Source organism: Fusarium subglutinans (genome assembly GCF_013396075.1).
Source record: "Fusarium subglutinans strain NRRL 66333 chromosome Unknown NRRL66333_c0000116, whole genome shotgun sequence".
Lineage (NCBI taxonomy): Eukaryota > Fungi > Ascomycota > Sordariomycetes > Hypocreales > Nectriaceae > Fusarium > Fusarium subglutinans.
Genome location: NW_023502179.1, coordinates 36,574 through 63,126, shown reverse-complemented (window position 1 = coordinate 63,126; position 26,553 = coordinate 36,574). Strand labels below are relative to the sequence as shown.

General features: G+C 46.9%; 12 protein-coding genes across 12 annotated transcripts; 7 read left to right on the top strand and 5 right to left on the bottom strand.

Annotated features, from left to right (window-relative positions):
• Positions 1-902: 902 nt before the first annotated feature.
• On the top strand, positions 903-1,388 carry FSUBG_8435 (uncharacterized protein; the record flags this gene model as incomplete). The annotated part of the gene is made up of 4 exons (XM_036686844.1): positions 903-946; positions 997-1,099; positions 1,159-1,194; positions 1,245-1,388. The coding sequence occupies 4 exons, from the start codon at positions 903-905 to the stop codon at positions 1,386-1,388; spliced, it is 327 nt and encodes a 108-aa protein (XP_036536055.1).
• Positions 1,389-1,736: 348 nt separating this feature from the next.
• Positions 1,737-2,071, bottom strand: FSUBG_8434 (uncharacterized protein; the record flags this gene model as incomplete). Its single annotated transcript, XM_036686843.1, has 2 exons — positions 1,737-1,755; positions 1,866-2,071. 2 exons carry the CDS (start codon positions 2,069-2,071, stop codon positions 1,737-1,739), a joined length of 225 nt encoding a protein of 74 aa, XP_036536054.1.
• A 514-nt stretch (positions 2,072-2,585) lies between these two features.
• Positions 2,586-3,447, bottom strand: FSUBG_8433 (alcohol dehydrogenase; the record flags this gene model as incomplete). Its single annotated transcript, XM_036686842.1, has 3 exons — positions 2,586-2,761; positions 2,817-3,046; positions 3,101-3,447. 3 exons carry the CDS (start codon positions 3,445-3,447, stop codon positions 2,586-2,588), a joined length of 753 nt encoding a protein of 250 aa, XP_036536053.1.
• A 556-nt stretch (positions 3,448-4,003) lies between these two features.
• Positions 4,004-4,917, top strand: FSUBG_8432 (fungal specific transcription factor factor domain protein; the record flags this gene model as incomplete). Its single annotated transcript, XM_036686841.1, has 2 exons — positions 4,004-4,340; positions 4,394-4,917. The coding sequence occupies 2 exons, from the start codon at positions 4,004-4,006 to the stop codon at positions 4,915-4,917; spliced, it is 861 nt and encodes a 286-aa protein (XP_036536052.1).
• A 1,455-nt stretch (positions 4,918-6,372) lies between these two features.
• Positions 6,373-6,765, top strand: FSUBG_8431 (KP4 killer toxin; the record flags this gene model as incomplete). Its single annotated transcript, XM_036686840.1, has 1 exon — positions 6,373-6,765. The coding sequence occupies one exon, from the start codon at positions 6,373-6,375 to the stop codon at positions 6,763-6,765; it is 393 nt and encodes a 130-aa protein (XP_036536051.1).
• Positions 6,766-7,179: 414 nt separating this feature from the next.
• FSUBG_8430 (uncharacterized protein) lies at positions 7,180-8,130 on the bottom strand (the record flags this gene model as incomplete). The annotated part of the gene is made up of 1 exon (XM_036686839.1): positions 7,180-8,130. One exon carries the CDS (start codon positions 8,128-8,130, stop codon positions 7,180-7,182), a length of 951 nt encoding a protein of 316 aa, XP_036536050.1.
• A 1,388-nt stretch (positions 8,131-9,518) lies between these two features.
• FSUBG_8429 (heterokaryon incompatibility protein) lies at positions 9,519-11,198 on the top strand (the record flags this gene model as incomplete). Its single annotated transcript, XM_036686837.1, has 4 exons — positions 9,519-9,789; positions 9,848-10,125; positions 10,183-10,769; positions 10,862-11,198. The coding sequence occupies 4 exons, from the start codon at positions 9,519-9,521 to the stop codon at positions 11,196-11,198; spliced, it is 1,473 nt and encodes a 490-aa protein (XP_036536049.1).
• An 821-nt stretch (positions 11,199-12,019) lies between these two features.
• On the top strand, positions 12,020-13,183 carry FSUBG_8428 (ribonuclease p mrp; the record flags this gene model as incomplete). Its single annotated transcript, XM_036686836.1, has 5 exons — positions 12,020-12,072; positions 12,124-12,358; positions 12,426-12,818; positions 12,871-13,038; positions 13,097-13,183. 5 exons carry the CDS (start codon positions 12,020-12,022, stop codon positions 13,181-13,183), a joined length of 936 nt encoding a protein of 311 aa, XP_036536048.1.
• Positions 13,184-14,057: 874 nt separating this feature from the next.
• FSUBG_8427 (vegetatible incompatibility het-E-1) lies at positions 14,058-17,955 on the top strand (the record flags this gene model as incomplete). The annotated part of the gene is made up of 3 exons (XM_036686835.1): positions 14,058-14,141; positions 14,212-15,708; positions 15,763-17,955. 3 exons carry the CDS (start codon positions 14,058-14,060, stop codon positions 17,953-17,955), a joined length of 3,774 nt encoding a protein of 1,257 aa, XP_036536047.1.
• A 1,163-nt stretch (positions 17,956-19,118) lies between these two features.
• On the bottom strand, positions 19,119-21,083 carry FSUBG_8426 (uncharacterized protein; the record flags this gene model as incomplete). Its single annotated transcript, XM_036686834.1, has 2 exons — positions 19,119-19,545; positions 19,594-21,083. The coding sequence occupies 2 exons, from the start codon at positions 21,081-21,083 to the stop codon at positions 19,119-19,121; spliced, it is 1,917 nt and encodes a 638-aa protein (XP_036536046.1).
• A 713-nt stretch (positions 21,084-21,796) lies between these two features.
• On the bottom strand, positions 21,797-23,334 carry FSUBG_8425 (6-hydroxy-D-nicotine oxidase; the record flags this gene model as incomplete). The annotated part of the gene is made up of 2 exons (XM_036686833.1): positions 21,797-22,270; positions 22,321-23,334. The coding sequence occupies 2 exons, from the start codon at positions 23,332-23,334 to the stop codon at positions 21,797-21,799; spliced, it is 1,488 nt and encodes a 495-aa protein (XP_036536045.1).
• Positions 23,335-24,601: 1,267 nt separating this feature from the next.
• On the top strand, positions 24,602-25,120 carry FSUBG_8424 (uncharacterized protein; the record flags this gene model as incomplete). Its single annotated transcript, XM_036686832.1, has 1 exon — positions 24,602-25,120. The coding sequence occupies one exon, from the start codon at positions 24,602-24,604 to the stop codon at positions 25,118-25,120; it is 519 nt and encodes a 172-aa protein (XP_036536044.1).
• Between the last annotated feature and the right edge of the window lie 1,433 nt (positions 25,121-26,553).

Sequence of the window (26,553 nt, the reverse complement as noted above, 5' to 3'; positions counted from 1 at the left end):
AAGCTGAGTAGTGCAGATATTAAGTGCGGGTACTGTGCAAAACAGCTAAAGCAAACGATGAGATCAAATCAGACAAATGAGTGACTGTAAAGAGCGAATTGATGCACAAACGAATAAATGACCAAAGCTCGATGCTGCTAAAAGTTAATCTCAACAAGTCGGGGCGCATTGATCTTTTAACCCCAACATCTCCAGATATCACAGACCCCGTTCATCTCGACTCCGCTTCATGACTCGAAAAGGCAATGCGTAAACTCACATATGACACAGGGACCCTATAATCAATGCACTCGAAAAATGTAACTCTGGCCCAGTATAGGGCAGTGCACACGCAGTTCACAGCGGGTGATCCACACGGAAAATCGTATCCCGAAGTTTCAAAACCTCGGCTGCGTCATGAACTTCTCCTATTTCTCGCACCGACACTGGAAAATAGAGTTTATGACAGGTTTCATCCCTATATTTATCGGAACTGCCGATGCTGGGGTATCCCTAGGTGAGAAGGGTCCAGATTGGTTGAGAAGCAGGTTTCTGGAAGGTTTGCCCTCGGGAATGTCGTCGGATGTTGGCGCTGATCTCTTGAGGGGTCCTTGGTATTGTTTCAGGTTAGCATAATATTCGTGTAGATAGCGGTACTGGATATTAGTGACGTTGCATTGATGGGGAAAGCTCGGACAGACTTGTTCAGCTGAGGGGATGGACGCACGATTCCTGGGATAAGGTGTTATAAGTGTCTGCACGTCCGTAGATAGTCGATGGCCTGTCATCCATTACCAACAGTCTTTACCAGTTTTGACACTTAACACTCTTTTATCTTACGGTCATTCATTCTCTACATTGAATTCATTGCCCTCGCGATAAATTCATAATCTCCACCTTGTCAAATAATTATCGAATTCATCATGTTCGCCAAGATTTTCAGTGCTTTCCTGCTCGCCACCGCTGTGTAAGTCTATTGATCTACCCGTCGACTTACGATGTCTAACAAGAATAAAGAACGGCGAAGCTTCACGATAACTGTGCTTGTCACAATGGCGATAGCTATAACTGGCGATTGACTGCCGCTGCATGCACAGAGTACAATGACCAGGGTTACGAGGTAAACATCTGGAGCCAACAGTCACGAAGTATTATCATATGAGCTAACTTACTGTGTAGTGGGGCGGTGCTGCCTACAATGAGACGTCTGGCCGTGTAAGTAGAAATTTATCTGATGGATGAGACCTATGCTGACCTGAGAGTAGTGTGCTCAAGCCACGGCTGAAGATAAGATTGCTGGTGATCAATGGGAGGACGCTTGCAGAAAGATCGCCGAAGAGGGTTATGACTGCGCGGATGGAGAAGGGAAATGCTACGCCAACCCCAGCAAGGTTCGTGGCAGATGTTAAAGACTTTGTTTAATACTCGACGGGGAATGATTACTGCAGAATGGGTGAAGAATCTCCTCGCTTGCATGGGTAACGTGTTTATTAATAACCTGGTTTTATTGAATCCTTTACAAACTATCTCAATATTGAGCAATTAGGACGAAGTTTTAGTAAAGGTAGAGAATCTGTAAATTTGGATATGATGATATAAAGATGTTAAAGATGGTATTCTCTTGTACACGTGAAAGAGGCTTCAGTTCATCATGCAACTAGGCTGATACAAGAAGCGGACAAGAACAGGCGAAGGCAGTGTCAGAAGGGCATGTTGAAGAAATCAGTGGTAGGCATGCTGAAAATGCCGGATAGAGGCTAGGTTTTCTTTGATAGACTATCTAAATCAGGCAGTTTCCTTCTCCAAAGATATTAATAAAACTATTCGAAATGGAATTAGTTATTGACTTCAACATTACAGTACAGAATGAAAATAGATATACTGACCAGTCACCACCAAGGCCATCAGAGCATATAAAAGCTTCCTGAGCACCCTCATTACACGTGAGGCCCTTGTTGCGGAGATCCTCGACGCGCTTCATTTGTGCCGTTCGGTCGCCGTTGTTGTCAGGATCTCTGTTAAAGTCAGGGCGCTGTGGCGCAGCCATAGCGACAGCGGCGAAGGCAAAGAGGCAGATCGTGTTGGCCAGCATCTTGGAGTATATAGATCTCGTTGCGTGTGTCTTGAACAAAAAAGCGAGTTGAGAAGTAGATGAGGTGTTATGGACGAGGTAAGATAATAATATGGTTGAGATAGAAACTTTACTTAAAGGCGAAGTCGCCTCCTTTATATACATTTCTCTATAACGTATTTTCATGTTTGGATTCAACGTGCACTGGGGCATCACTGATTGGTAGGTGCTCAAGCTGTAACCAGGGAGTGCAGTGTGAAACACTTGGCAGGGATTGATATCCGCAACAAGAAGCAAGCTTAACGGAATCTTTGAATCTTAGTGCAAAAGAGTTTCGCCATGTATCCAATCACCTCAGCCAAACGGAGCATTAGTCAGGTTTCAGTAGTTCTTGGCTGCAACAAAGGAGTGGATAGAGCATGCGTGTAAACAAAATTTCCCGAATAGGAATATCGATTGTCAGCCTAACGATGGTACAACGAACACTGGATAATTTCGTCTCAGTCGAAATACACTATGACAAAGCACAAAGTGCTCAGCGAGTAGTATAACCGCCGTTAGCGAAGATGGTCTGGCCCGTGATCCATCCCCCCTCAGTAACAAGGAATTTAACAAGGGGAGCAATATCCTTGACATCGGTCAATCGACCCTCCAGCGCTTGACTCTTATGAAAGGCGACGGCCTCATCAGCCTCCTGCGGATAGAAGAATGCTACAGGACGCACCATTGTCAGTACACAACTACAAGAACCTTGAGGAGAACCTACGCGTGTCCATTGGTCCCGGCGCGACAGCATTGACGCTGATTCGGCGTCCCATGAGCTCTTTGGCAACGCCACGGGTGAAGTGCTCAACGGGAGCTTTGGATCCGGCATATGAAGTGTAAAAGCCAGTAAAGGCAGCGAGAAGGGCAGTGACGATGGTGATGATGTTTCCGCCCTCTTCGACATGCTTTGCGCCAGCTTGAAGAATGAGGAAAGCGGACTTGGAGTTGACGCTGAAAACATTGGTTACTGAAAATGACCTGGGAGCTTCGAGAGGCGAGACTCACTCAAACATGCTGTCGTACTCTGCCTCAGAGATCTCAGCGATGGGCTTCTTGAGAACCTTTCCAATTGTGTTGATCACAATGTCAACCTTGCCAAAGTCCTTGAGCACCGATGCAAACAGCTTGTCAACCGCTGCTTTGGTGGTGAGATCGCCTTGATAGAATGCATATTTCACCTTGGGAAAGGACTGGCTGATTGTCTTTGCTAAGTCGTCGGCGTTACCCTTTGTAGATGGTGAATTGTAGTGGAGGGCTAGGCTGGCGCCGACGCTGGCTAGGGCTAGGGCGATTTCGGCGCCGAGGTTCTTGGCTCCGCCTGTGATGAGGACGACCTTTCCTTGGAGAGACATTTTAGAACTGATGAGAGTGGTTGGAAATTGTGGTTTGTTTGGTGGATGAATTCTTCTGTATTGCCTGTTTTCAAGTCAGGGCATGTACGTATATATAGGCAATCAGGCTTGAGTGCTGATGTCTCTCAATTGATACAACAAGACAAAAGCACTTGCTGAGCATATGCATTTACGATATTAAGTATAGCGCCATTGTATCCCTTGGGTGGATCAAGGGCACAGTACAAGTTTGGACAAAAACACCATCCGGGTAGCTTATAAATATCAAGGATGCTCTCAATCGCAAGTGGACCAGAGGCAGATTGAGGTACTCCTCAATAGTGCAGATCATTCAGCCACAGTGCCGCTATGACGCTAGAACATATGGCGTATAGGTCAGTATCTGTCATGCCACTTGGCAGCTGAGTTCCAAACTTTAACATGAACTAGTGAGCCCGATGCATATCCCTATTTAGGTCTAGGCCTGCCCAAGTCTCAACATAAGCCGTTTTTCATTCCTCTCTTTCTATCACAGAAGTTCAGAACCTGAGAACCTCGTCATTTGAGCACAACAGACATGTCTCGATCTACAGTCGTCCAGTGCACCCCTCATCGGCATTCGGATCTTAAATTCGTCATCGCCGATCAGCCTGATTTGCTAAAAGCCGATTCAAGTGTCAGGTCACATATCTCCAAGCGGGGCTGGAAAGCTTACACCAAACCCGGCCGACCAAAGGGACGTCGGGGACGGGATAAGGAACAGAAAGTTGTTTTTGAATGTGTCAGCCAAGATGCCGATCACCCCTGTTGGCAATTACCTCTCGTCGAAAGGCAGTTCGGCGGCGGCCGGGTCGATCCCTTCAGAACCTATCCTGGTCCTTGGAACCCGCAGGTCCCTGGTCTTGTGGACCACTGTACGTATCCTTACTTGCCGTACACATTTCGAAAGGCTAATAGGCTGCCGCAGATCTCGTGCACATGGCAGTGGATATCCCGGAGTTAGACCAACCCGGAAACAAAGGTCTTCTCCGCACGAGCTGGTTCCCCCTAGTGCTCTCCGATGAGGCACCCTTTCAAACCGTCATGCTACTTTCCGCGGCAAATAAGTCATCGGTCTCTGGTACCTCCATCCCGCCAAATTATATCCTGCAGCTTCGCCTCCAGGCCATCTCGTCGATCAATGCATTGATGGCTACACGTGATGACACGAGCGATGCTCTTATCGGGGCCGTTGCAAAGATGGCTAGTTTCGAGGCGATGCACGGAGGTATCGAGTCGTACCGAATACACATGCGGGGGCTGTATGATATGGTTGAGAAAAGAAGCGGTCTGGATTCACTGGGTCTGAATGGACTTCTACGCCGAATTATTATCTGGATTGACATCAATTCGTCCTTTCTTCTGCAGATTCCGCGTTGGTATCCAGATGAATATTTTACAGACGGTGGGGACTTGGTAGAACCTAACCCAGAAAGGTTTATCGCACCGTAGGATCTGGATGGCCAATCTGTTTTTGTCATAGGTATTTAATTGCTGGGCCCCCGTCTCTGTACTTCTCCAGATGATACAATCTGCCCTTGACCTCAACTAAGGGGACAGGTTATACAAGGTTTGTTCATGTTATCCCTGAGCTCGAGGTGGAGATAGCCAGATTGACTTTACAAAGAGCTTTATTCTTATTCCAACTGCCCTTAGTGCCGAATGTACTCTATAGTGTCCTATAACCATTAGTAGGGTCGATATTAGTAACTATTATTAGAGCAATAAGACCACATAACATCGGCGGAGACGAAGGCTAGCTGGGGCTCTTGTATAGTGTTTTCTATTGACTACAGCTAATGCGAATAGCCTCCTTTTGCAGAGACTAGACCTTGAGAAGAGATATATTCCCAAGATCCATTGGCCCCGCGAGGACATCGATACTGTACTGAAGGGGATCCTGCTTCGAAGCAACTACCTGCCCAGCCTGCTTTTCTTCATAGAATAGACCACTCCGACATCCACTGAATAATGAGAGTTATCGCCGCTAGTACTAAGGACCTGGCACCCATTGCCGTCTGTCAGTCTCCGAAGAATACTCGGAAAATAGCAGCAGAGCCAACACTCTAGCGAACGGTGAGTATTACTGCGGCCGCGCACTTAGTTTTATCCCATTCCTCGGTGATACTATAGCCTATGAAGTTGACATCGGCAACTCTTCGATTGTGCCAATATAGAATCCGCTGCATGTCCCTAGCGTTAAAATTAGAAGATGTGATCTTAGCTAGGCTGACGTGCCGGATGAATTTACCTAGCTGAATATAGCCCAGGACCTTGCTGTAGACCCTCAAATAATGGCTGGCCTTTGGCTAGCGGGGGATTGTAAAAAGCTATGGTAGGCAGATTTTTTCGGACGGAATAATTATATGCACACAGGGACGGACCGGCCCGCTTTACTCAGTTGCCTACTACAATTTTGGAAGGTCCCGAATGAAGGAGAGGCAACGACACTTCGTATCTGCACGGGCGGCCGAATATCATGCACGGTAGGACGATTATTCAGCTGCTGAATCATCTCGGTTATCCACTATGTTAAAGCCTTGTCCCACAAGTTGCGGTATTAGGCCATGTTACATCCAGGGGATGCACGGTTGTATTTAGATAGACAACCTATGATTGGAGATACACATTCTAGAATGGATATGCTGATACGACTTTGAGTCCCGACCGTAACCCGACAGAAGAAATTTTATATGCACTTCAAGCTCAACGCTCGTAATGTATTGTATATCCGTGCACGTTCAGTTACTGGCTTCTAGATATAAAGCCGTCAGTTCCTTGAAGAGCTCAATCTCATCTTGTCTAACTCACTCTTCTCACTTAACTCACCACTTATCTACCTCTATAAACCTCAGGTCAGCATCACTCTCTATCTTTCTATGAGCAATGCTAACATACTACCGTAGCATGCAACTCACCGCCATAATCACCACTGCCCTCCTAGCAGCTGGACAGGCAGCTGCCGGCATCAACTGCAAGGGCAGCAGCCAATGCGCTGGCGGAACACAGGGAGAATATACCTCCAGTTTCGTAAACTTGGCCAGGAACCTCGACCCTAACCGCTGGTACTACAACGGGCAGCATATCATGTGTACCCAGCATCTCTGCGCTTTCCTGCAGAACACTGGAGGAATGCCTGGCTCGAGCATTAAGACACTTATCTCGGACCTCGAAGCTCACGGCTGCAATAAATGCGGCAGTATCCCGGTCTTCTGGCCGGATGATAACAATGAGAAGAGCCATGGCATTCTTACCATCAACTATGTCACCAACCCCAAGTGCAGTTGGGCTATCTGTTAATACCAACATGTACGAGTTCTTTCCAATATTCTTTGAGGCCATTGCTAACATCTCCAGCCCCCTGTTCATGATCTGGTGGAATAAAGTCTGAGGCGGTGGAGAACACTTGTGTGTTTTGGAGTTGAAGCCTCGGGTCGACAAACTCATCAGGACACTGCTCGAGGATGGCGACAAAGCTCAGGTTAAGAAATGTTGACGGCTGTGTCTGTTTAAGATCCATTGATGAACCCTGGCTCAAGATAGTACCAAGATCTACATATTAGTTCTAAGCAGTAAATATGTCCTTAAAAAGCCTATATCGCAGCAGTTCAATTCGTGACTTCCCGGTCTTTATATCTAACAACAAGACTCCATATCTCCCTCTTCGTATTCCATCATATGGCATCCTATCTTAAAGGTATGTAGCTCACTTGACTATGCCCATGAGACTGTACGATCCCCTTTCACAAGAGCGTCCTTGTGCTCGACTATCCAGCCTCTAACTGTAGTAGGCTTCCTCCCCAGAATCCGCTCAACAAAGTTATTCAAGGCCCATTGTTCCTCGTTAGCCTGTTCGAACTTGAAGAAATTCCAAATTCGCTCCGCCTTCTTTCCCATCCTCGGGCCCCAGAACTCCATGAAGCCCTCATAACTTCCGTCAAAGGCGAGTGACTCACCCAGTTCGTCACCGAGAATTCCCGCCACTTCTTCAAAGCACAGCCAGTCATGGCCGTTATTCATGGTGTGGAATGCACCTACGTGCTTCGCATTGTCCGAAAGAAACAGACGCCCAGCGACCTCGGCGACGTCGCGCGGGTCGAGAAATGGCACACGATGCTCGGGCCAGATGAACTTCTTGTGCAGCAGGACGGGTTGGATCTGTAGCCATAGATTGTCGATGAAAGTAGCCCCGGAGTTGATGTACGTAACTGGAAGGTCGCTTTCGTCCAAGATACGCTTCGCAATCGGATGTTCATAAGGGAGGCTTCCCGGTCCCAAGTTCGCAGGCACGCGTCGGGGGTTGAACTCGGGGAATATCCCTAGCAAGCGGATGACATGAACCGCAGAACCCTCTTGCTTGAGGACATTCGTGAGGTTGGTCATGGCAGTAGTTTCCGACATGCCGCTAGACGAGATGACAAAAACGCCTTCAACGCCCTTTACCGCAGCGGCGAGTGAAGATGGGTCCTCGTAATCAGCCGCGAGAACCCGGGCTTTGGGGAATTTGTCCTGTAGCATTTTCTGCTTCTCGGGGCTTCTTGCGACAAGCGAAATCTCAATATCCGGGGCTTCTCGTGTGAGGAATTCAGCTAGCGGTTGGCCGATGTGGCCAGCCGCACCGAAGATCAAGATGCTTTTCGGGATGGACTTCTTGGTGGACTCCATGTTGACTACTTGGTGATTTTCTCTGCGTTAGTGTTTCTTTTGGTGTGTCGGGGAAGTAAATCAAGCCTGCTGCAATGCTATGAAATAAGAAAGAAATCTATCCAGGTGGTGGCCAAGTAAATGGATACCAAACTGAGCTTCTTTAGATAGGTGCTATAACTGAATATTTGACTGACGCTACCACTGTCCCGGAATTGCCGGAACTTGTATTTATTTAATGCCACCGTAGAAAGTTTGTGAACTCTAATTTATGGGTTACAGTTCCCCGGCAGGAGAGAATACAATACTCTGCTGCCGTTAGGAATACCGTCCGAACCGCCGCTGACCAAGTGCTTCGTAGTAAGCACGGTATTCCGCAAATAATAAGGTTAAGTTCTATATCCGAGTTGGGCTACTGGACCCGGCAAAACGCGGCAATGCCGTGATCGACTGAAGATCAGCGTTTACCACCACTATTTAAACTCTAATTATAACAATGTCTAAAGAAGTAAGGGCAAATTTCAAAGCGTAACAAAAGACCGAAATCAAGGATGCTCCATCTTTCCAAGGCCAAGTAACAGCCTTATAGTGTACCATTAGTTTTATAGTAGAAGCTATAGATAAAAGCTTATGTTAGGTGAATAGATTATCGTATGGCTATCTGTATTGGTTGGGCCGGAGACCCTAGCTTAGCCCAGGTAGGTAATAGCGACTCCATTCACACGGGACACCAATATTCACAGCCTAAAAGCCTTATCTTATAGGCAGCAATCAACTGCCGGCGTATCCAGTCAGGTAGGACGCAGCTTGTATGGCTCAGCCCTACTAGTCATCTGTCCTTATACAGAAGAATCTGCAACACTAAATGGGTTATGCAGGCTCACATGAAAGCGGGAGCAGCCTATCTGCGCTTACTATGTTACGGAGTACCCCTCCCCTCATCAGATCACATGATAGGAGACCTTCGAGAGCGGCACAGCAACTAAGCACGTAAAGCTACATAATTAGATCAGTTCTTTTTGGTTTCAACCTTATTTCTCTTTATCCTTCCTAGATAGATCATGGCCACATCACTTGGAGCCTCAACCCTCGCAGAAGGGATTCCGCAATGAGCATCTGATTGTCCAACCTGCAAGGATATCTGGTGCCAGTTTTCAGACCCCGAATCTGCGTCTGACATAAATTTCGGGTCTTCCGAGGAAGCCCTTTCAACTACGTGTCCCAACCACAAAGCTCTCCTGAAGATATTCAATGACTACGTCGTCTCTCAAGGACCTCACGGCGAAGAGTTGAATAACAATAGCATCTTTGAAATTCCAAAACTACCCAAAGGCTATAGTAGAAGGATCAGTCAGTTATTGTCCAAAGTTGGCTATTCTTGGCGTTTGCTATTAGCGAAGAAGGATGACATGCCTGACCACCCAGGTATCGGGCGTGTACTTGATACGGCCTGGGCTGATGTCGAAACTGTTCAAAAATGGAAAAACAAATTCATTGATTGCCATGGAGCCAAATGCGAAAATCCTCTCAAAGTATGGCCTACTCGCCCTGCTTGGCTAGTCGACGTGCAGAAGCAATGTATTGTCCCTGGCAACGAACCCGTTGACTGCGTCGCAATAAGCTACACTTATGGAAGCCATACTCCGCCAGCGATTATTTCGACCGCCTTTAAAGAGCTACGTGTGAATAGAGTCTTATTAGCTCCCTGCAGTTATCTAGGGTTACCACCCTTCACAAGAAAAACCCTTTGCTCTGGAAACTTCCGAGTTCTGCAACTTTGTATCGCCTATCATCCGCCACGCCATGCATCTGACCTCGGCCATTGAGGAACGGTACCTGTGGGCTGATTCACTATGCGTTACCCACCATGAGCCAAAGGCTGCTTCTGAGCAGTTGAGATCAATGGGAGTCATCTACGCAAATGCAGTTGTGACTATCATTGCCACAGATGGTGACTTTGGGTCCGAGATATCTGGTATCAAAGGGATATCCAACCCCCGAGGGCTGAACCAGAATGTCATTCCTTTTGGCAACGAGAGGCTGATTTTTCGGAACACCTTTTCCATTGATTAGATGATCTTCTTTCCAACTCAGCTTCAAACTTACTATCAGAGAGGTTGGACCTGTCAGGAATATGCGATGGCCAAGAGAAAGATTATCTTTTATAAACACGAGGTCCATTGGGTATGCTCATGCACTCTCTGGCATGAGGAGCTCACGTTGTTCACTGAGATCGATAATGAGCTGAATCCTCAGTTCAAGTTTGTCATGGCTGGGTTCCCGGATGACTCATCCCTTTCCCGTTATTTTAACGAATACAACCAGCGGTCTTTGACCTTTGAGCAAGATGCTCTCTCAGCTCTGTCTGGTCTACTATCAGTATTCAGTCGTTCCTTTGAAGGTGGATTCCTTTATGGGATTCCGGAGATGTTCTTCGAGCATAGTCTCTGCTGGCGAGCATCCGGCACTAAAGGTCTACAGCGTCGCGTCGCATCGAGTAGATCTATGGAATGTCGATTTGAGTATTCTGATCTTCCTTCGTGGTCCTGGCTAGGTTGGAAAGGCTCTATCCACGACCGCAGCCAAACAGGAAGCAGAGTTGGCAGCAACTATATTTGCGAAGAAGAGTATGTTGAAGAAGCATCCCCTATTACTGAATGGTACACGAGTCGATTGCCAACCGACCGTAGGGAGCAATGGCGAAATTTCGACCAACTTGGTTTGAGAAACGCGAGGGATATAAGGATTTCAGTAAACCTATGCCACCTGGATGGAACCGTGTATTTGCACCAGAAAATGAGTACCATATCGACCCCGATTGCTGCAGTAAATATCTATTCCAGCACGAATCTATGCTTCAGACACATGAGAAACGTTCGGAGTGGTACTACCCATTCGCCGTGAGTGAGATCCAGGAATCAACAACCCCCTTCATGCCAGAACAAACCCCATATCTATTCTGTGAGACAGTCAGAGCCAGGCTGTCAAGATATCAGCAGGACTCTGATAAGCTCCAATTCCTTTGGGACAACGAAACAAAGCTCTGCGATAAGACTTGGGAAGATTATTGGACAATTGCACCTCCCTAACAAGGAAACCAAGGATCGCTTCCCAGAAAATGTGAAGGCATGTGAGATGGGGCTACCAGTTGACATAGTGGCTGTGTGCAGATTGAAGAGACGTTCCAAGACATGGGATCGAGAGCGTTAGGAGACAAGACTACCGATTTTCAAGGAGGATTTATCATCATGTGCTCTGGGTTTATTAACATTTTACTGTGCATAAGTGCTATCATTGACTGCACAGATGTGTCAGGACATCTGAAATAGTAGGCAACCTCGTTTAGTGTCGACAAATAAAATTCCTTGAGCAAGCGCCCGGTGTAGCGGGGTGATGAGGCCTGTGGGGGATGAACAGCAGGCATCAACCTCATAATCGGGCGGGGAAGTGCGGCTGAATTCACTTGTTATCTAGCGCCCGCCTATTGTGGGGAGTTGAAAAGCCAATCTGACAATGTTAGATTCATTCAGCAAAGATCAGCCCGCTCTGGTACACATCGTTGAGCGGCACAGATGGGAAGCAGCCTACCAGCCTATCATATATTTGCCAAGGAGTGAAGAGATCACAGAGACGCTTGAAAACGTCCATCAGAAGACTGCGTGATTACTCGTGTTCGTCAATTGGCTAAGGATGGGGGTTCAATCAGCCACTTGGGCTGTCCACACACTGTCATTTTATATGCATACACCTTTTGTTTAAGCCATCTGCAGGACACGTCACCGGGGCAAATTCTTACCCGTGTGCTGCATCAGGCCCACCAATCGGCCTTTCATACCTGTTATCAAGATATTAATGAGCTCAATATCTAACTGAATTGAAACAAAAGCTGGGTTATACATGCATCCACACAATGGCCCAATACGGTCTACTAGAAGTATATAATGGGGAAAATGCGCAAGCCGAGTAAGTCTACCTGTTGTCAAAAGATCACCCAACTCACACAAGACCATTTAGTGTGGTTTTCTTGCATGGATTACGGGGGGGTCGAGAAAAGACCTGGACAAAGAATGGAGTAGTCTGGCCAAAGGATCTGTTGCCTGGTGATATCCCAGCATCTCGCATCTTTCTCTTTGGTTATGACACCAATATCACTAGTACCGACCAGTCGGGTGCTACCAGGACTGAGATCCATAGTGATGCCGAAGACGTGTGCGCGAAGCTGGCTGCAGAACGCCAAGGTACCCAAACGGTTAGTGATTCAATACAGTATACAGTTTCTGTTCGGACCTAATTGCTAACTTTTGGACGTGGAATAGGTTGACCGACCCATAATCTTCGTCGCTCACAGCCTCGGCGGTCTGGTTGCTGCTCAAATTCTGGTTCATGGGGAGCATAAACCCGAGAACTCAGCAGAAGCTTCAATCGCCAGAAATGTCCGCGGGATGGTATTCTTGGGAACGCCGTTCCGAGGATCATCAGTGGCTAAGTTCGCTGAAGTTGTACGCAGAGTTCTTGGCCTTTTCAAGGTTGACACACAGCAGCAAACTTTGAAACTGCTTGGTGTTGACTCCGAGCGCCTAGATGAGCTCACGAGAGCATTCCCGCAGGTTCTTAATAAGCGCATATCATCCAAAGACATCGATCACCGGATCGAAGTCTTTTTCTTCTATGAGACTCTAAAGACAAGATGGGGTATAGGATCGGTTCAGGTATAGTACTTTGTCCCAGCTAGCAGACAGATACTGATATTGACGGGATCAGATCGTTGAAACTGAGTCTGCTCAACTTCATGGATGTGGTGATGCCGCGCCTATTCGCGCTGATCATATTGGTATCTGCAAGTTCGAGACGAAGGACGCTGACGGCTATGCTACTATTGTGGCGGCTATTCGGAAATCCATGATGCCACCAGGCGCATCCCCATCACATGTAAGAGCCACTTATAAGCCAGGCGACACCTTTACTCTGTTGCTAATACTCATTTTAGGGTGACCGAATTATCAATATACTTGGGAAGGCTGTAAATGTCGCTAACGACAGCATCAGTATTGGGAGTCAAGTGAACTACCTCTAGTCGCGCCGCCTACAGCACATTCTTCATTTACTTACGGATAGACTCCAGTATTGTAATAAGCAAGTTGAAGATTAGAGATCGTGTCATCTCTGTAGACATCAATGATAGTTAATTGATTTCAAGATATTCACACTGCCTGCCAAACGCTTCAGTCAATTCTGAACTCTCAGTGTGCTGGCTTGACCTATCTCAGGGGGGTCTTATAAGCTTTAGCTATCATCAATAATAACCAACACCGACGTCTTGTTATCTGCAATAGTAAGCCAAATTTAACCTCGTAAATAGCCAGCATCTACATAGCGACATGCCGAAAGCATTATGCCCAGTGCATATCACTAAATTTATTAAATAACAGATTATCACAGTCTTGAACATTGCTATTAGTAAAGACTTATAAAAATGCTGTTTTGGTGCGGAATCAAGATGGCATGAGGCGAGTCTACTGTTTGTGTCCAACAGTGGGCATGACGTTGTGAAAAACATGGAGGAGCTCCAAGTAACTCAATATTCTCTCAAAAGTGTGACAGGGCTGTCCGCTGTTGGGTGCGTATCAATTAGCGCTGTGGCGTCACAAAGAGATGGCAAGGATAAGGATGAGTGGTTTCTGTTGGCCAGTGCACCCTCCATTCCGCTTCATCGCGCATGCAGGAGCAAACCAAGTTAGGGAAAGACAAGTTGGGTATAGTTCAGGCGGTGTGTGATGTGACGTGGCCAGAAGCATAGGACTTTTGAGAATTGGTGCCAGGATCAGATGATGTGCCCGATCTGACTAGAACCCAACAAGAAACTGGTACTTGTTGCTTACGTGCATACTCGTTGTCTCTGATTCTTGCAGGCTCCATCCTCTTTACAAACTTGATGCCTGACCTTCGCAATGAACGATTATCACATAGGGAAGGCTGCAAATGCCGGCAACGTTAAAATCAATGAACAGACTAACCATATCTATGGCACAGATGTAAGTGTATTCCGGGCACGCGATCTCCTCCTGTCGGTACATCATCGAGCGATACCTGACAGCGATTTAGCTAGAGAAGGACTCATGCCTCAAAGATCTTTATATCACCAACCCGGAAGACGACAAGAAACGCATTGAGCACGAAAAGGGCGGTCTGCTCAAGGACTGTTACAGTTGGATTCTATACAATGACAACTTTTTGCAATGGCGCGACGATCCGGAACAGCATTTACTCTGGATCAGAGGCGACCCCGGGAAAGGCAAGACGATGCTTCTAGCTGGGCTTATTACAGAGCTAGAGGAAACGTCAGATGACGGTATCTTCTACTTCTTCTGCCAAGCCGCACGGCCTTCCCATCGAACTGCATCAGATGTGCTTCGCGGAGTTATTTGGCTGTTCGTTAGCAAGCGACCAGATTTGAAATTTTATGTTCGCAGGGAGTATGATCAGGCTGGCTCAAATGTCTTCGCCGATCATAACTCTTGGTACGCACTGTCGGGGATCCTTACTGCCATACTCCAAGATAAGACATCTACGGATTGTATCATCATCATAGATGCTTTGGATGAATGCATCGAAGATCGCGAGAAACTAATTGGGTATATCAGTCAGTGTTCAGTCTCGTGCAAAGCCAAATGGGTCATTTCTAGCCGCAACTGGCCCGAGATAGAGTCACAGCTTGATTCAAAGGAGTCTCAAGTTCAATTGCACCTGGAACTCAACCACACCTCAATCTCAAATGCTGTCCTCAAGTTCGTTGATAGCAAGGTCGGCCGGCTCAATTCAACATACGATCGGCCTAAGCGACAGCTTATCCGCAAACATCTTCTTGACAACGCGAATGACACATTCCTTTGGGTTTCTTTGGTCTGTCAAGAACTGGAAAAGCCGGGAGTTAAACACTATCACAGTTCCAGCATCTTACAGCGCTTCCCCGCTGGACTGAACGAGTTGTACGAAAGGATGATTAGTGACATTAACGACAGAGACATGGACTGGTGTAGAGCTATCCTTGCTGTGATAGCTGTTGCTCTAAGGCCCCTTAGTCTACGAGAGCTAGCTGCCGCCGACAGAACTCTTACTCAGTGGGTTGAAGACACAGAGACTCTTTCGAGCCTTGTTACATCTTGTGGCTCCCTCCTCACGATAAGGGGAGATACAGTCTACACTGTCCATCAGTCGGTCAATGATTTCTTGCGCGATACACCCGAGATCTTACCTTCAGGCACAGAACAGCAACACTACTCCATCTTCGACTGTAGCATGAGTGTTATGAGTGACAGGCTCCATCGAAACCTCTGCAGACTCAAAGACAGTTGCGTCTTGATCGGTGAGATAGATGCTTTACCACATGCCCCTCTGACTATCATTGAATATGCCTGTGTCTACTGGGTTGACCACTTCTGTGCATGGCTTCCAACCGGTAATCGACACCGGAGCAACTTTGGTTACACTACAATTACAAATTTCTTTGAGAACAACTATCTTTACTGGCTTGAGGCTATGAGTCTGTTGCGGTGTACCTCAGAGGCAATTAAGGCAATGCAGAAACTTGATGAAAAGTTGGTAAGTAACCGAGAGAAATGAAAAGAAGCGAATTGACCTTAAACTGTATTTCAGGATGGTAGAGTACATAATGAGCTGAAGCTTCTGGTCAAAGACGCTGTACGTTTCGTTTCTACGCACAGAGCCATCATGGATGCTGTACCGCTTCAACTCTATGACGCAGCTTTGATTTTCTCTCCACAGCTGAGCAAAATCAAAGGATTCTGTTACCAGGAAATCAACAAATCTATAGATGTGTTCTCCCCTGACTTTCAACACTGGGATGCCTGCCTCCAGACTATTCCGGGCATAGCAAGTGGTGCCGTTGGCATTATCGAATTCTCACCTGATGGTCGCCAAATTGCAACGATCAACAGCAACAACGACAGTATACTCCTGATTGATGCTTCCACGGGTGGACTTGTCAAGTCAATTGAATCTCCTAGAGGCCGCCTGCCCTACTTTACATTCCATCCGAGTGGAGATTCACTAATCACGGTATCTGGCGACGATGCAGAAGACGATATGCAATTCTCGATCATTCATATGACTAACGGGGAATGCATTAAAACTTTCCCAGTTCGCCAATTTTACGATGGCTCCTTTCTGTCCGTCTCCCCAGACGGACAATTACTTGCATTGCAATTAGACTACCACACCGTCGATATTTGGAACATCGCGACCGAAACAAAAATGGACAGCTGCCTTACAGTGCTAGACTCCTGTATCAAACCCATTTCCTGGGTACATACCGTTTCGCATCCTCAGGCTCTCTTGATTCTAACAGCGGACGGTATTTCTATTTGGGGTCTTGATGCGAGAGGTCATGCATCCAAGCTAATGTCGTTGACGGGAATACAATATCCTGATGCTGCCGCGGTCAGCCGTGATCGGACACGCTGTGCGGGATTGCAAGGCTCTCGAGATCTCGTATTGTACTCATGGAGGTCGTCCATAACCGTGCAGGAGATCGCGCGATTTGACTGGTATGGATATTTATACGATGTATCATGGGTAGCCGATGACCGTTTGATAGCCTTTTGTGGTTACTTTGGTATCAAATTATGGGATTTTGAAGCGAAAGAACTCGTAGCGCATACACGAGGCGATCCTGTCCGGACAATATGCTATGGAAGAAATCGCCAACTTGCTTCACTGGGGATGGAAAGCTGCACTGTCAAGATCTGGAGCCTGGACACGATCTTGAGCGATTCAAAACCTACCACCCAACAATCTGTCATTACAACCAAGGCGTTTATTACATCGCCGAGTGGCAAGGTTGCTGTCATAAGCAACAATGGGAAATTTGACATGTTAAACATAGCAGTCAAGGGCAAGTTTCACCAACTTTCCAAGAGACTTCAAAATTCGCCTGCAGAGTCAAGTTACATAATCAGGTCACTAGCATTTGGTCACGAAGACCATTTTGCTGTGGCTACCAACGGAGGTGCCATTGATGTTTTTAATTTCGACCACGACACGGGCCTCTACTACTTCCAGCGACGGATTGAAGAGCATCTGGCTCCTGAACAAAATCCCAATAGCTACTTAACCATACAGTTTTGGGGACAAGATCAGATCATAACTTACGACAGATACATCAAATTCTGGGATCTGAAGACAGGCAAATGCTTGCGCAAGCTACGTGTCTCACTTCCATTCGAAGACTTCAGATCCACCATTACATCCGATGGGCAAATCGCTGGGAACTTGTATGGGGGCTCAGTTGGCTCTCAGGTAGTGATATGGGACATTATGCGCGAAAAGGAAACTCAGCGTTTTGACCCTCACGCTCAAAAAATCAATCTCGAATGGGTTGGAGAGGTTTCCCTATCTTCTAGTGGTATCCTTGCTATCTTTGGAGGGGGTTCGGACCAGGAATTTGTAGCCATTGGAAATGCAAAAGATGGCTCCTGGATTCGCAAGTACTCTCTACCAGACTTCGTTCCAACTTTGAACCTTTTAGCCCCCAAGTTACTCGACACGGGATTTGGTGTTCTCAAATACGACACGGAACGTGGTACTGCTGAGGATGTACCAACAGTAACCGCGGAAAATCACTGGGACCCGCGTTACCTCAGACTATCATACTCAAAGTCCGAAGCCTGGCTCATGAAGGGTTCTAGGAGGATATTGTGGATTCCTCGCCAGGATGTCGATCCATTCCAGTTCTCGATTCAAACAGACTTGGAGACTGGCACATCTACCGTTACACTGGTGCATGATGAGTGTCTGTTTATATTAAGTATTGACTTGGATTCTATATAGTTGGCTATCGATTTAGATACTGTCCTTTTTAATTACGATCCCTTGATTTATCATATGCATCTCAGCTTTAGCTCCAGATATCGCCATCTCCTATAAACCTTCTTCGCATCGCCATCTCAATAAATCGAGATCTCTTTTCTAAGCATCGGTGAGGCTAAAGAGTATCTTGTTTTATAAGCCAGATGTGTTATTTGAAGTTTAGACTTGTGACGGACGGCATAGACTTGCAGTTAATTGCTGCCCGTAAAACTAAGCTTTGGGCTGCGAACACAGGTAATAGACGAGGACATGACGTTTCTTTTCCCTCATCTTATCACAAAAGTTCGGTGTCTTTCATAAAAGGAAAAGAATGTCTCATTTTAGCAGCTGAATTCCAGGATTCCAGTCAATAAGATCGTATCTCTACCCAATAGTCTCGCTACAAGAATCTCAGCGCCGATCACCTACAGTTGACGCTAAGCTCTCGACCTCGCTATTGGGCCAAGCTATCTTTCAGCTGCGATCCAAGCACAAATGTTGCAGTAGTGTCTTGCAGATCTCCCCCGCCACTGACGTGACCACAAAATACATCACTTTATAAAACAAGACCTTGTCGCCATTTCAAAACTTCATTTCATTTTGTCTATCACTTTACTGAACAACCTTTCAACTTTCTTATCAATAGTCACTATGTCCACAGTTGAGATCAACGACGCCATGTTCTGCCAAGAACATCTCGCTGAAATCGTCGGTTCACCGTCTCCACTAATAACCCCCCAAAATGTCTAACACTTGTCCTAGTGCGAGGATTGCAGCGTCGATTTACGAGAAGAGAACGACGGTTTCTACGGAGTACGCGCACTTTCCCCCCTTAGAGCATAACTATTTATTTACACTATCAACTCCCGATGTAGTTTGACACTATAGATCGCGATGCAATCGAAACTCCAGATGCCTCCGTCAACAACGATGGCGTTTATGTCTGTAAGAAACATAGCAGTGGTAGTAAGTCGCACTGATTGCCTGCAGAGAAAATATGGAATTCTAACTAGAGGATGTAGCGTGCAGTCAGTGTTTTGGTTGGAAGAAGCAGATCACGCGAGCTCGGACGGCAGCCAAAAAGGCTGGCAGGTATTAATAGCCCGGGAACAACAATTCAGTCGTTAGATATTTGTACCGTCATTCTATCTCCTCGATCTGAACTCAAGTCTTCGTCTGAAAGCTACCAACTTGGGAACTATCTCACTCGCGAGCCTCCAGTTCAGATTCTCTTGATAAGATGAGAACTTGAGCACTGACGTAACCCTGATACCGCGATATACACCCTCAGCATCATGCATCGCCATCGGCCAGAGATTCTCAAGAAATGCGCTTTGCATGACTAACAGTGCGCCTAGCTCATCCCAAAGAATACTACCCAGTATGCGCAAAGTCCCCTTGTAGCCTGGTGACTCTACGTTCTCTTCGTTTGTTGGTGTGTATTTTGCGTCGACGGCGAGGACGAATTTCTCTTTACCTGGTTCTGGTTCGAGATATGATTTCATGGTTGCCTCGTCGATGGCGAGGAATACACGTTCGTGGACTGACTGATCTGACATGGTCTCAAAATGTCTGCGTAGCGGTTAGCGTTTTGCGTTATGTTGTAGTCGTTAAAGTTACTTCTTTGCAGTTTCGATATCATCATCCGCAATTTCCTTCTCTTTGCCATCAATCCAATGGATTTTACACGCCTTGCGAACGTCATTGATACCTATCGTCCCTCGTCCCCAGTCAGAAATGTCCGCCTCGAACTTGACCTTGAACATATCCCACTTCTCAGGACTATACTCATGACACAGCCTATACGCTACAAAACCCAAGCGTTTGTTCGATCTTCGTCGCGCATACTCAATCCACGGTACATAGTCTGGATGTTTAGGGAGCCCTCGTAGTTCTTCCCTAGCCATAGTCTGCGCATCAATCTGACTAATCGCCGAGATGACCATACACGCTGGGTCACTCATCCTCCCGGAGCCCCGGAGCAGTCTAAAGTCCTCATGCTCCAGATGACTGTACATCTCTTTCCGGTCAAGATACCTAACACGCTTGGTGTAGTCAGACGCTCGCCATGATAGATTCGCGGACCAACTGATTGTCTCTGTGCGAAAACCACCGCCATGAGCTTCGGTAAGACAATCGTCCTCTTTTACTGGGAGACTATCGCCTTTGTATCCATCCGTGGGCATCATTATGGTGTAATCAGCTTGAGCAGTGTTTTCGGCAAGGTCGTGGAGCTTGTTTGTCAACTCCCATTGTTTATCGCTGTAATGATCCGGATGATCGGGTTGATGCAGCGCGAGCTCTTGCACGATTGACTCTCGTATGCGATCAATGTGCTCGATGATCCAGTGGTGGGCATTCTCACAGATGGAGTCGTATTGCGCTTTGATGAACTCGTACCAGAGACCAGTTACTGATACGTGCTCATAAACGCCGTTTTCTGCTTCCTCTTTTCTCTTTGCGTTGATCGCCTGCTCAAACACCCTGAGGTGGTCCCATATCAGGTTATATGTCTTTCGCAGAGCTGCTTTGGTGCGCTTTGTGTTCAGGTAGATGAAGACATTGATGACCGCAACGAAGTAACGACACGCTTCTGGGAATCTATCCGGATGATCAAGCCCCAACTCTTGCCATCGCCTCTCAGATATCGGTGGCACTCCCTCCCAAAGCCTCGACTTCATAGCATGAAGTTCTTTGGCAATCGGCCAGAGTCGAGAACTGTCTTCATACGAACCAATTCTGATGCCAATCCACTCCCCAGTCGATCTCGCCTGTCGATTAAGTGGAGCAGGGGCCCATTCCGAAGCAGGTCTAGTCAAGTTCTTGACCTCTTCAACCGTAAGCAAAGGACGAGACGTTTGTCGATCTCCAGGAAGTTCCCCGTTCATGAGAAACTCAAAGAAGTGAGGAATTGTCTGAGGTTCCATGATCCGATCTGTGATCCACAATTGGTGTTTCTTCCCAGGCTGCGGACCAAAGACTAAATGGCTGATGTCTGTAGGGCTGTTTTTCCGTTTGATCCGCGCTTGACGAAGATGAGGCGTGGCTGGTGTCCCGTTCTGGGTCAGAGCCATGTCCAGCTGTAGCATCCGGTCGCTGATCCCCGACATTGTTGCGATATGACGATAGTTTGCAGAGAATTGGTGAGGAAATGGATGAGGTGATGAAAAGGGGAAGACTTTTTAAGGTAATTGGTGTTGGTTAAAACGGACCCGTTATTTCAGGCACAGTTAGGCAGCCGGTGGGCAGATCCTACGGTGGGTTGACTACTGAGCCAATCACGTCAACCAATTCGGAGAGGAACTAACTCAAATTGTGTTAGAGCTGTGACAACCAACGCTGTTGGTTCTGTCAACGTTGTTGTCGTTACAGACTGATGTTTATTTATGCCTCAACTCCGCAGGTGAGGTTGACAGGCAAACTGGACCATTTTCGAAAGGTTGAGGTTCGTTAGTCTTACCTTCTGGGAATCTTTTCGTTGCACTTCTTTAATCCGTTGGGGTTGATGATCGATGACGGAAGTACTTTACGCTGTGTATGGTGTCACGCGGTAGTGAAAGTAGATGGACTCAAAAAGTCTTATGTTTCGATTTGATTTGATTTGAAATGTAAGAGAATTCTATGTAGAGAAGTTGCTTGCTACACAAAAGGCGCCAGTGACTTGGCCGAATTTTGAACGTCAATCAGAAAAGTGAATGAAAACAAAGGCTACCCGGGACTTGTCTCGCACTAATAAAAAACCTATGATATTAAACCGATAAAACCCGCTAAATGATATGTCTATGTATACAAAAAAAGATAGCACCTCTTCGTATGATTTACTTTAAGCCTTGGGCTTGATTGATTGAGGGTTGCGGAAAATGTTCTTGGGGTCGTACTTCGCCTTGATCGACTCCAACTTGGCGAGGTTGCTACCCCAGTACATTTCCGTGGCTCTATCACCCTTGAGTTGCGAGTCAGGATAATTGACATACATACCCCAAGTACCCGCCTTCAAGGTATTGGAGATGCTCTGTCGCAGACCCTTGATCAGGTTGAAGCCATCAGAGGGATACTTCTGGTTCTGAGCAACACTGTCGTAGAACTGGAAGAGGAGAAGAGCGTCGCGATGAACGTAAGCAGTGTCGGTGGGCTTGTGCTTGGAGATGGCGGAGTATTTGCCGCCAGAGATGTCCATCTGCAACCACCATGAGTGACTGCTGCTCTGGCCAGTGGTGGAAATGTAGTCGACGAAGGACTTGAACTGAGCGAGAGTAAGCTCAGGCGCTTGAAGACTGCTGGCATAGAAGTTGTCGTGCTGTGAATTGTTAGCGAATGATATTCATTGTGGGGAGGAGATCGACTTACAGCATCGTATGAAGCACTGGTAGGGTTGATATTGACGTTGGCCCCAGCAAAGTGAGTAACAAGCTCAATCCAATCCACAGTTGTCGCGCTGACTTGCACATTAAACTTGTTAAGCAGCGGCTGAAGAGCCTTCTTGAGATCAGCTTCAGTACCAACATAAGTACCGTCAACACTGTATCCGTTCTTGGAGATAGCCATCTGCATAGTGATTTCCGCCGGCATCGTCTTTCCAAACTCCTGGAAATCGAGTAAATGCTGAGGAGCAGTTTGTTGGTTCCAGTTCAAACCACCAATGTCGAAATATGTAATCTGCTCGGGAGCAGCGAAGGTGTCGAACTCAAGCTCAGCGACGACACCGAATGAAGCACCGGCGCCGCGAATGGCCCAGAATAAATCAGAGTTCTCGGTCTTGGAGCAGTGAACCACTTTTCCGGTGGGGAGAACTACAGTAGCGCCCTTCATCAAGTCCAGCGTGAGACCGTACTTGCGCGCGACCATGCCGTAGCCGCCGTGCAGGGCGTGACCACCGATACCAACACCAGGACAAGTTCCATGAGAAAGAGCACGTTTTCCCTGATTCCAGAGCTCAGTAGCGACATGGCCAAGTCTAGCGCCGGGCTGAATCTTTGCAGTACCATCTTTGGCTAGCTTGACACTGTATAGGCGATCCAGCTCGATCATGAGATGGCCGTCTTCGCCACCGAAGCCAAGGGATGTATAACTGTGGCCACCGCTCTTGGCATTAACTGCGACGCCGTGTTTTGAGCCGCAAGCCACAGCGGCGGAGATTTGAGCGACGGTTGTGGGGACTGCGATGGCGACGGGTTCGAATTGGAGGCGCAGATTGTAAGCGGTGCCGTCTTCGGTCCATGTTTGTGTGCCCTTGGTGTCGACTGGGACTTTTGCTTGGACAAGACAGCTATTCACAGCCTCTCGTTTCGTCGGCACAGCTAATGACTGTGCAGCATTGGCGACGAGGCCGATGACCAAACATTGCAGTGTATTGAGATGCATTGTGAGTAATTGGGGGTATGGAAGGGTGATGGAAGGATGAATGGAATGAGATGAAACAAAAGGGATGGAGCAGATATTAAATGTTATTAAATACATCAACTGCCGTGGCCACCCCTCGCACTCGCATGATCCACAGATCGACGCTTTACGAACTGATATTCAAGCCCAATACGACATGAACTAAAGTAAAAACTACGTTGCGGACCTAACAACAGTGGCTCTCGCTGTCCCCGGGGGTAGAATAGAGATTACACCATCCCTGCATCGTAACAATAGGTGAAATTACGAACTCAAAGCCGCTAATGCAATAATGCGTTTTCTTCCCGCGACGCCAAAAGCTTCCCTAAATTTCCAGTAGGGGAAACTTTGATCGAAAATGCAACGTTAAGGAAAAGAGTCCCAGCTGGAAAGTGAGCTAGTGGCGTTGATTCTCGTGATTCCAAGCCTCAAAGTGCCGATCTACCGGGAGTGGACACTCTATAATTAGTAACTGGCAAATCACGGACCTCGCTAGCCGTGGAGCATGATGTCACGGCTTGACTAGCTTGGAGCTAGAGGGTCCTGTTTTGGAAACGTTTATGGGGTTGGAATGGTGGCTGATGACAGTGCGAAAGGGATTGCCGGTTCTGGAGCGGGCTTGTCGGGAAACACGAGGTGTCCGATGCACTGTCCCAATTAGAGTTGCTTCTGGCAATGAGGTTGGCTTGAACACTTGACACTGCTTGGTCGTTGTTGGGGATGCAGAACTATCGACTCGCCCTGCTACATCATCTCGGCAGAGCCATGTCTTCGGCAAGGTTCGAGTGGTGGTGTAGTTTGGAGTCTGTTTGCTCCATGTCCATCCAATGGCTGCTCAAAGACATGGTGATTCACATGATGGAACTCCCGAGCGATGAACTGATACGCTTATCATAAACGGTTCATTATTCAAGATCAGAGGTAAGAGCTGCGAATAACGTGTCAAGGACTCTGACAAACGGCCAAAGCGAGCAACGCGACAATGCATCACTTACATACTGTCCTGCATCACCAACCATAGAGACGTGGTAGTAACAATGACACCTGGTTCCGCTCCCTCAAGAGTCTTTGAGCCATTCACGATGACTACAAGCTGCGCGTTGCTTGGATGACAGTCAACAGCAATGAATGGCACGTCCAACCGTTCATGTTCACTGTTCAAAGACTCTTTGTGACTCTAAGTATCCGCGCTGATGGACAGAGAGTCACACCAAAAGCCATGTTTGCGCCGGCCATGTGAATCAGTGAAATGCAAGTCAATCAGACTATAATAGCTGGTGTAGGTACGGACCATAAGCTGTCCTACAAGCAATCATCCAAGCAACCACATAACAATCCAACAACAATCACAAAAGCAATCCTACAAGCTATTCTACGAGCACTTACTCAACGATACCACAAGACCACCCAGGACAACCAGATCAACATGCCGCGCTTAAAGGACTTCCAAAGTAAGAAGGAGATTGACAGAGAGATTCGCCTTGTCAAGTCCGAAATAGAGGACGTAACAAAAGAGATCAAAGACAAGAGGTGGGAAGCTACAAAGGAACAGACCAAGCAGTTATGTGCCAGCTGCATAGTGACCTCAGGCCCCACAGAGTATACCGATGAAGAGAAGGCAATGGCCCAGCAACAATTTAACGAACATGAGGAACGGGCACTCTGTGCATTACATCGCAAAGAGAACCGCGAGAGGCGCTTGGAGACGCTGAATGAGAGAATCAAAGACCTTCAAGAATTCAGAGACAATTGGACAGGTGCAGACTAGGCGATGGATCACATTGGAAGGGCGATTCACTTGAGGTATCATATGCAGTACAGTTACGAGAGGCTGGAATTCAGGATACTATAAATGGTATAGGCCTCAAATAAGAACTCCTACATCCACAAATCCATCTTTTTAGTCAGTGAAGCAATGTAGCATAGGATTTATCGCTTGGCCAATGCCGTGCAGTGACGATTTGATGAAGCAGTTGTGTACTTTAGTCTTCTCAGTATTTTAAAGCACACTGGGAAAGTTCAAGTTACCAGTGGAGTGTTTAGTTAATCAGGACTGCTCATGTGTGGAATTGGTCATCGTCTGTAGTAAGCGGGACTCGGTGAACTGTGATAACTGATATACAGACACTTGCAATTGAAACTTGTCGCTAAGAGCTTAAGTGAGGATAGAGGACATAGATATAAATACTTTCATGACACCTTTTGGGAACCAGTTAATCTGATTTACCTTTTTCATCCACTAGCATCCACTGGATGAATTGAACCTGACACTGCACTTAATCTTCGGGCTGGTTTCGCCCATGAATCGTGCAGTTGCTACAGAATAAGATGACATTGCGGGTCACCGTGGATGTGTAATAAATGAAGTGTGTGACTCAGTAGATTGTGATACTATGTGTAATTTGTAAGCTAGATATACGATCAATTATCGACGCTTGTGGCCCAGACCTATATGGGCACACAGAACTTGGTGTGTAGCAGTAGCTTCACTGATTCCATTTGAGGTACCGTGGCACCAACAATGGGTCATGGATTGTGTTTGCACAAGCAATATCTGATCCAAATATGAGTCAGGCAGTGAAATGCCACAGGAGCGAGCTATAAAAAGGCACCAAGCTTGGCATTCAAACTACCTCCTCCAAAGAGAACCAGCTGAAGAAGTCAAAGATTTTGACCACTTGGAAATATATCCACAACAGCATGGCACCTAGAAAGGTAGATATTGCGCTGGAGCTTGTTCGCGTGAGAAGTGATATATCCACCGTTGAGAAGGAAATAAATGACAGAAGTTGGGGAATAATTCAAGTGCAGACACAAATGGCCGCTGCTCAGGCGATAGTACAGGGAAACTATCCTCCTAATCGAATTGCGGTGGCTAAACAGCAATATATAGAGTTTTTGGATAGAGAGAATGAGCTACAACGCTATCAAAGCAGGAGCAGGCGGGAATTGGAGAGGCTAAAAACGAAGGAGACAAGGCTTATGACTGAATTGTCAGCGTAACAGGCCATTGACAAAGGGCTTTTGCTATAGTATAGGGTTTACTATTCCCCGAGAAAGTTAAGCTTGAATTATATATGTAGCATAGACCCCAGGTTTACTACAGTTGCATCTCACGCTTTCTTTTTAATCAATAAAGGAATAAGGTACAGGAAATGTGCCTCATGAAGCCAAGTAGTAATAACAGCATAAGTAACCCAA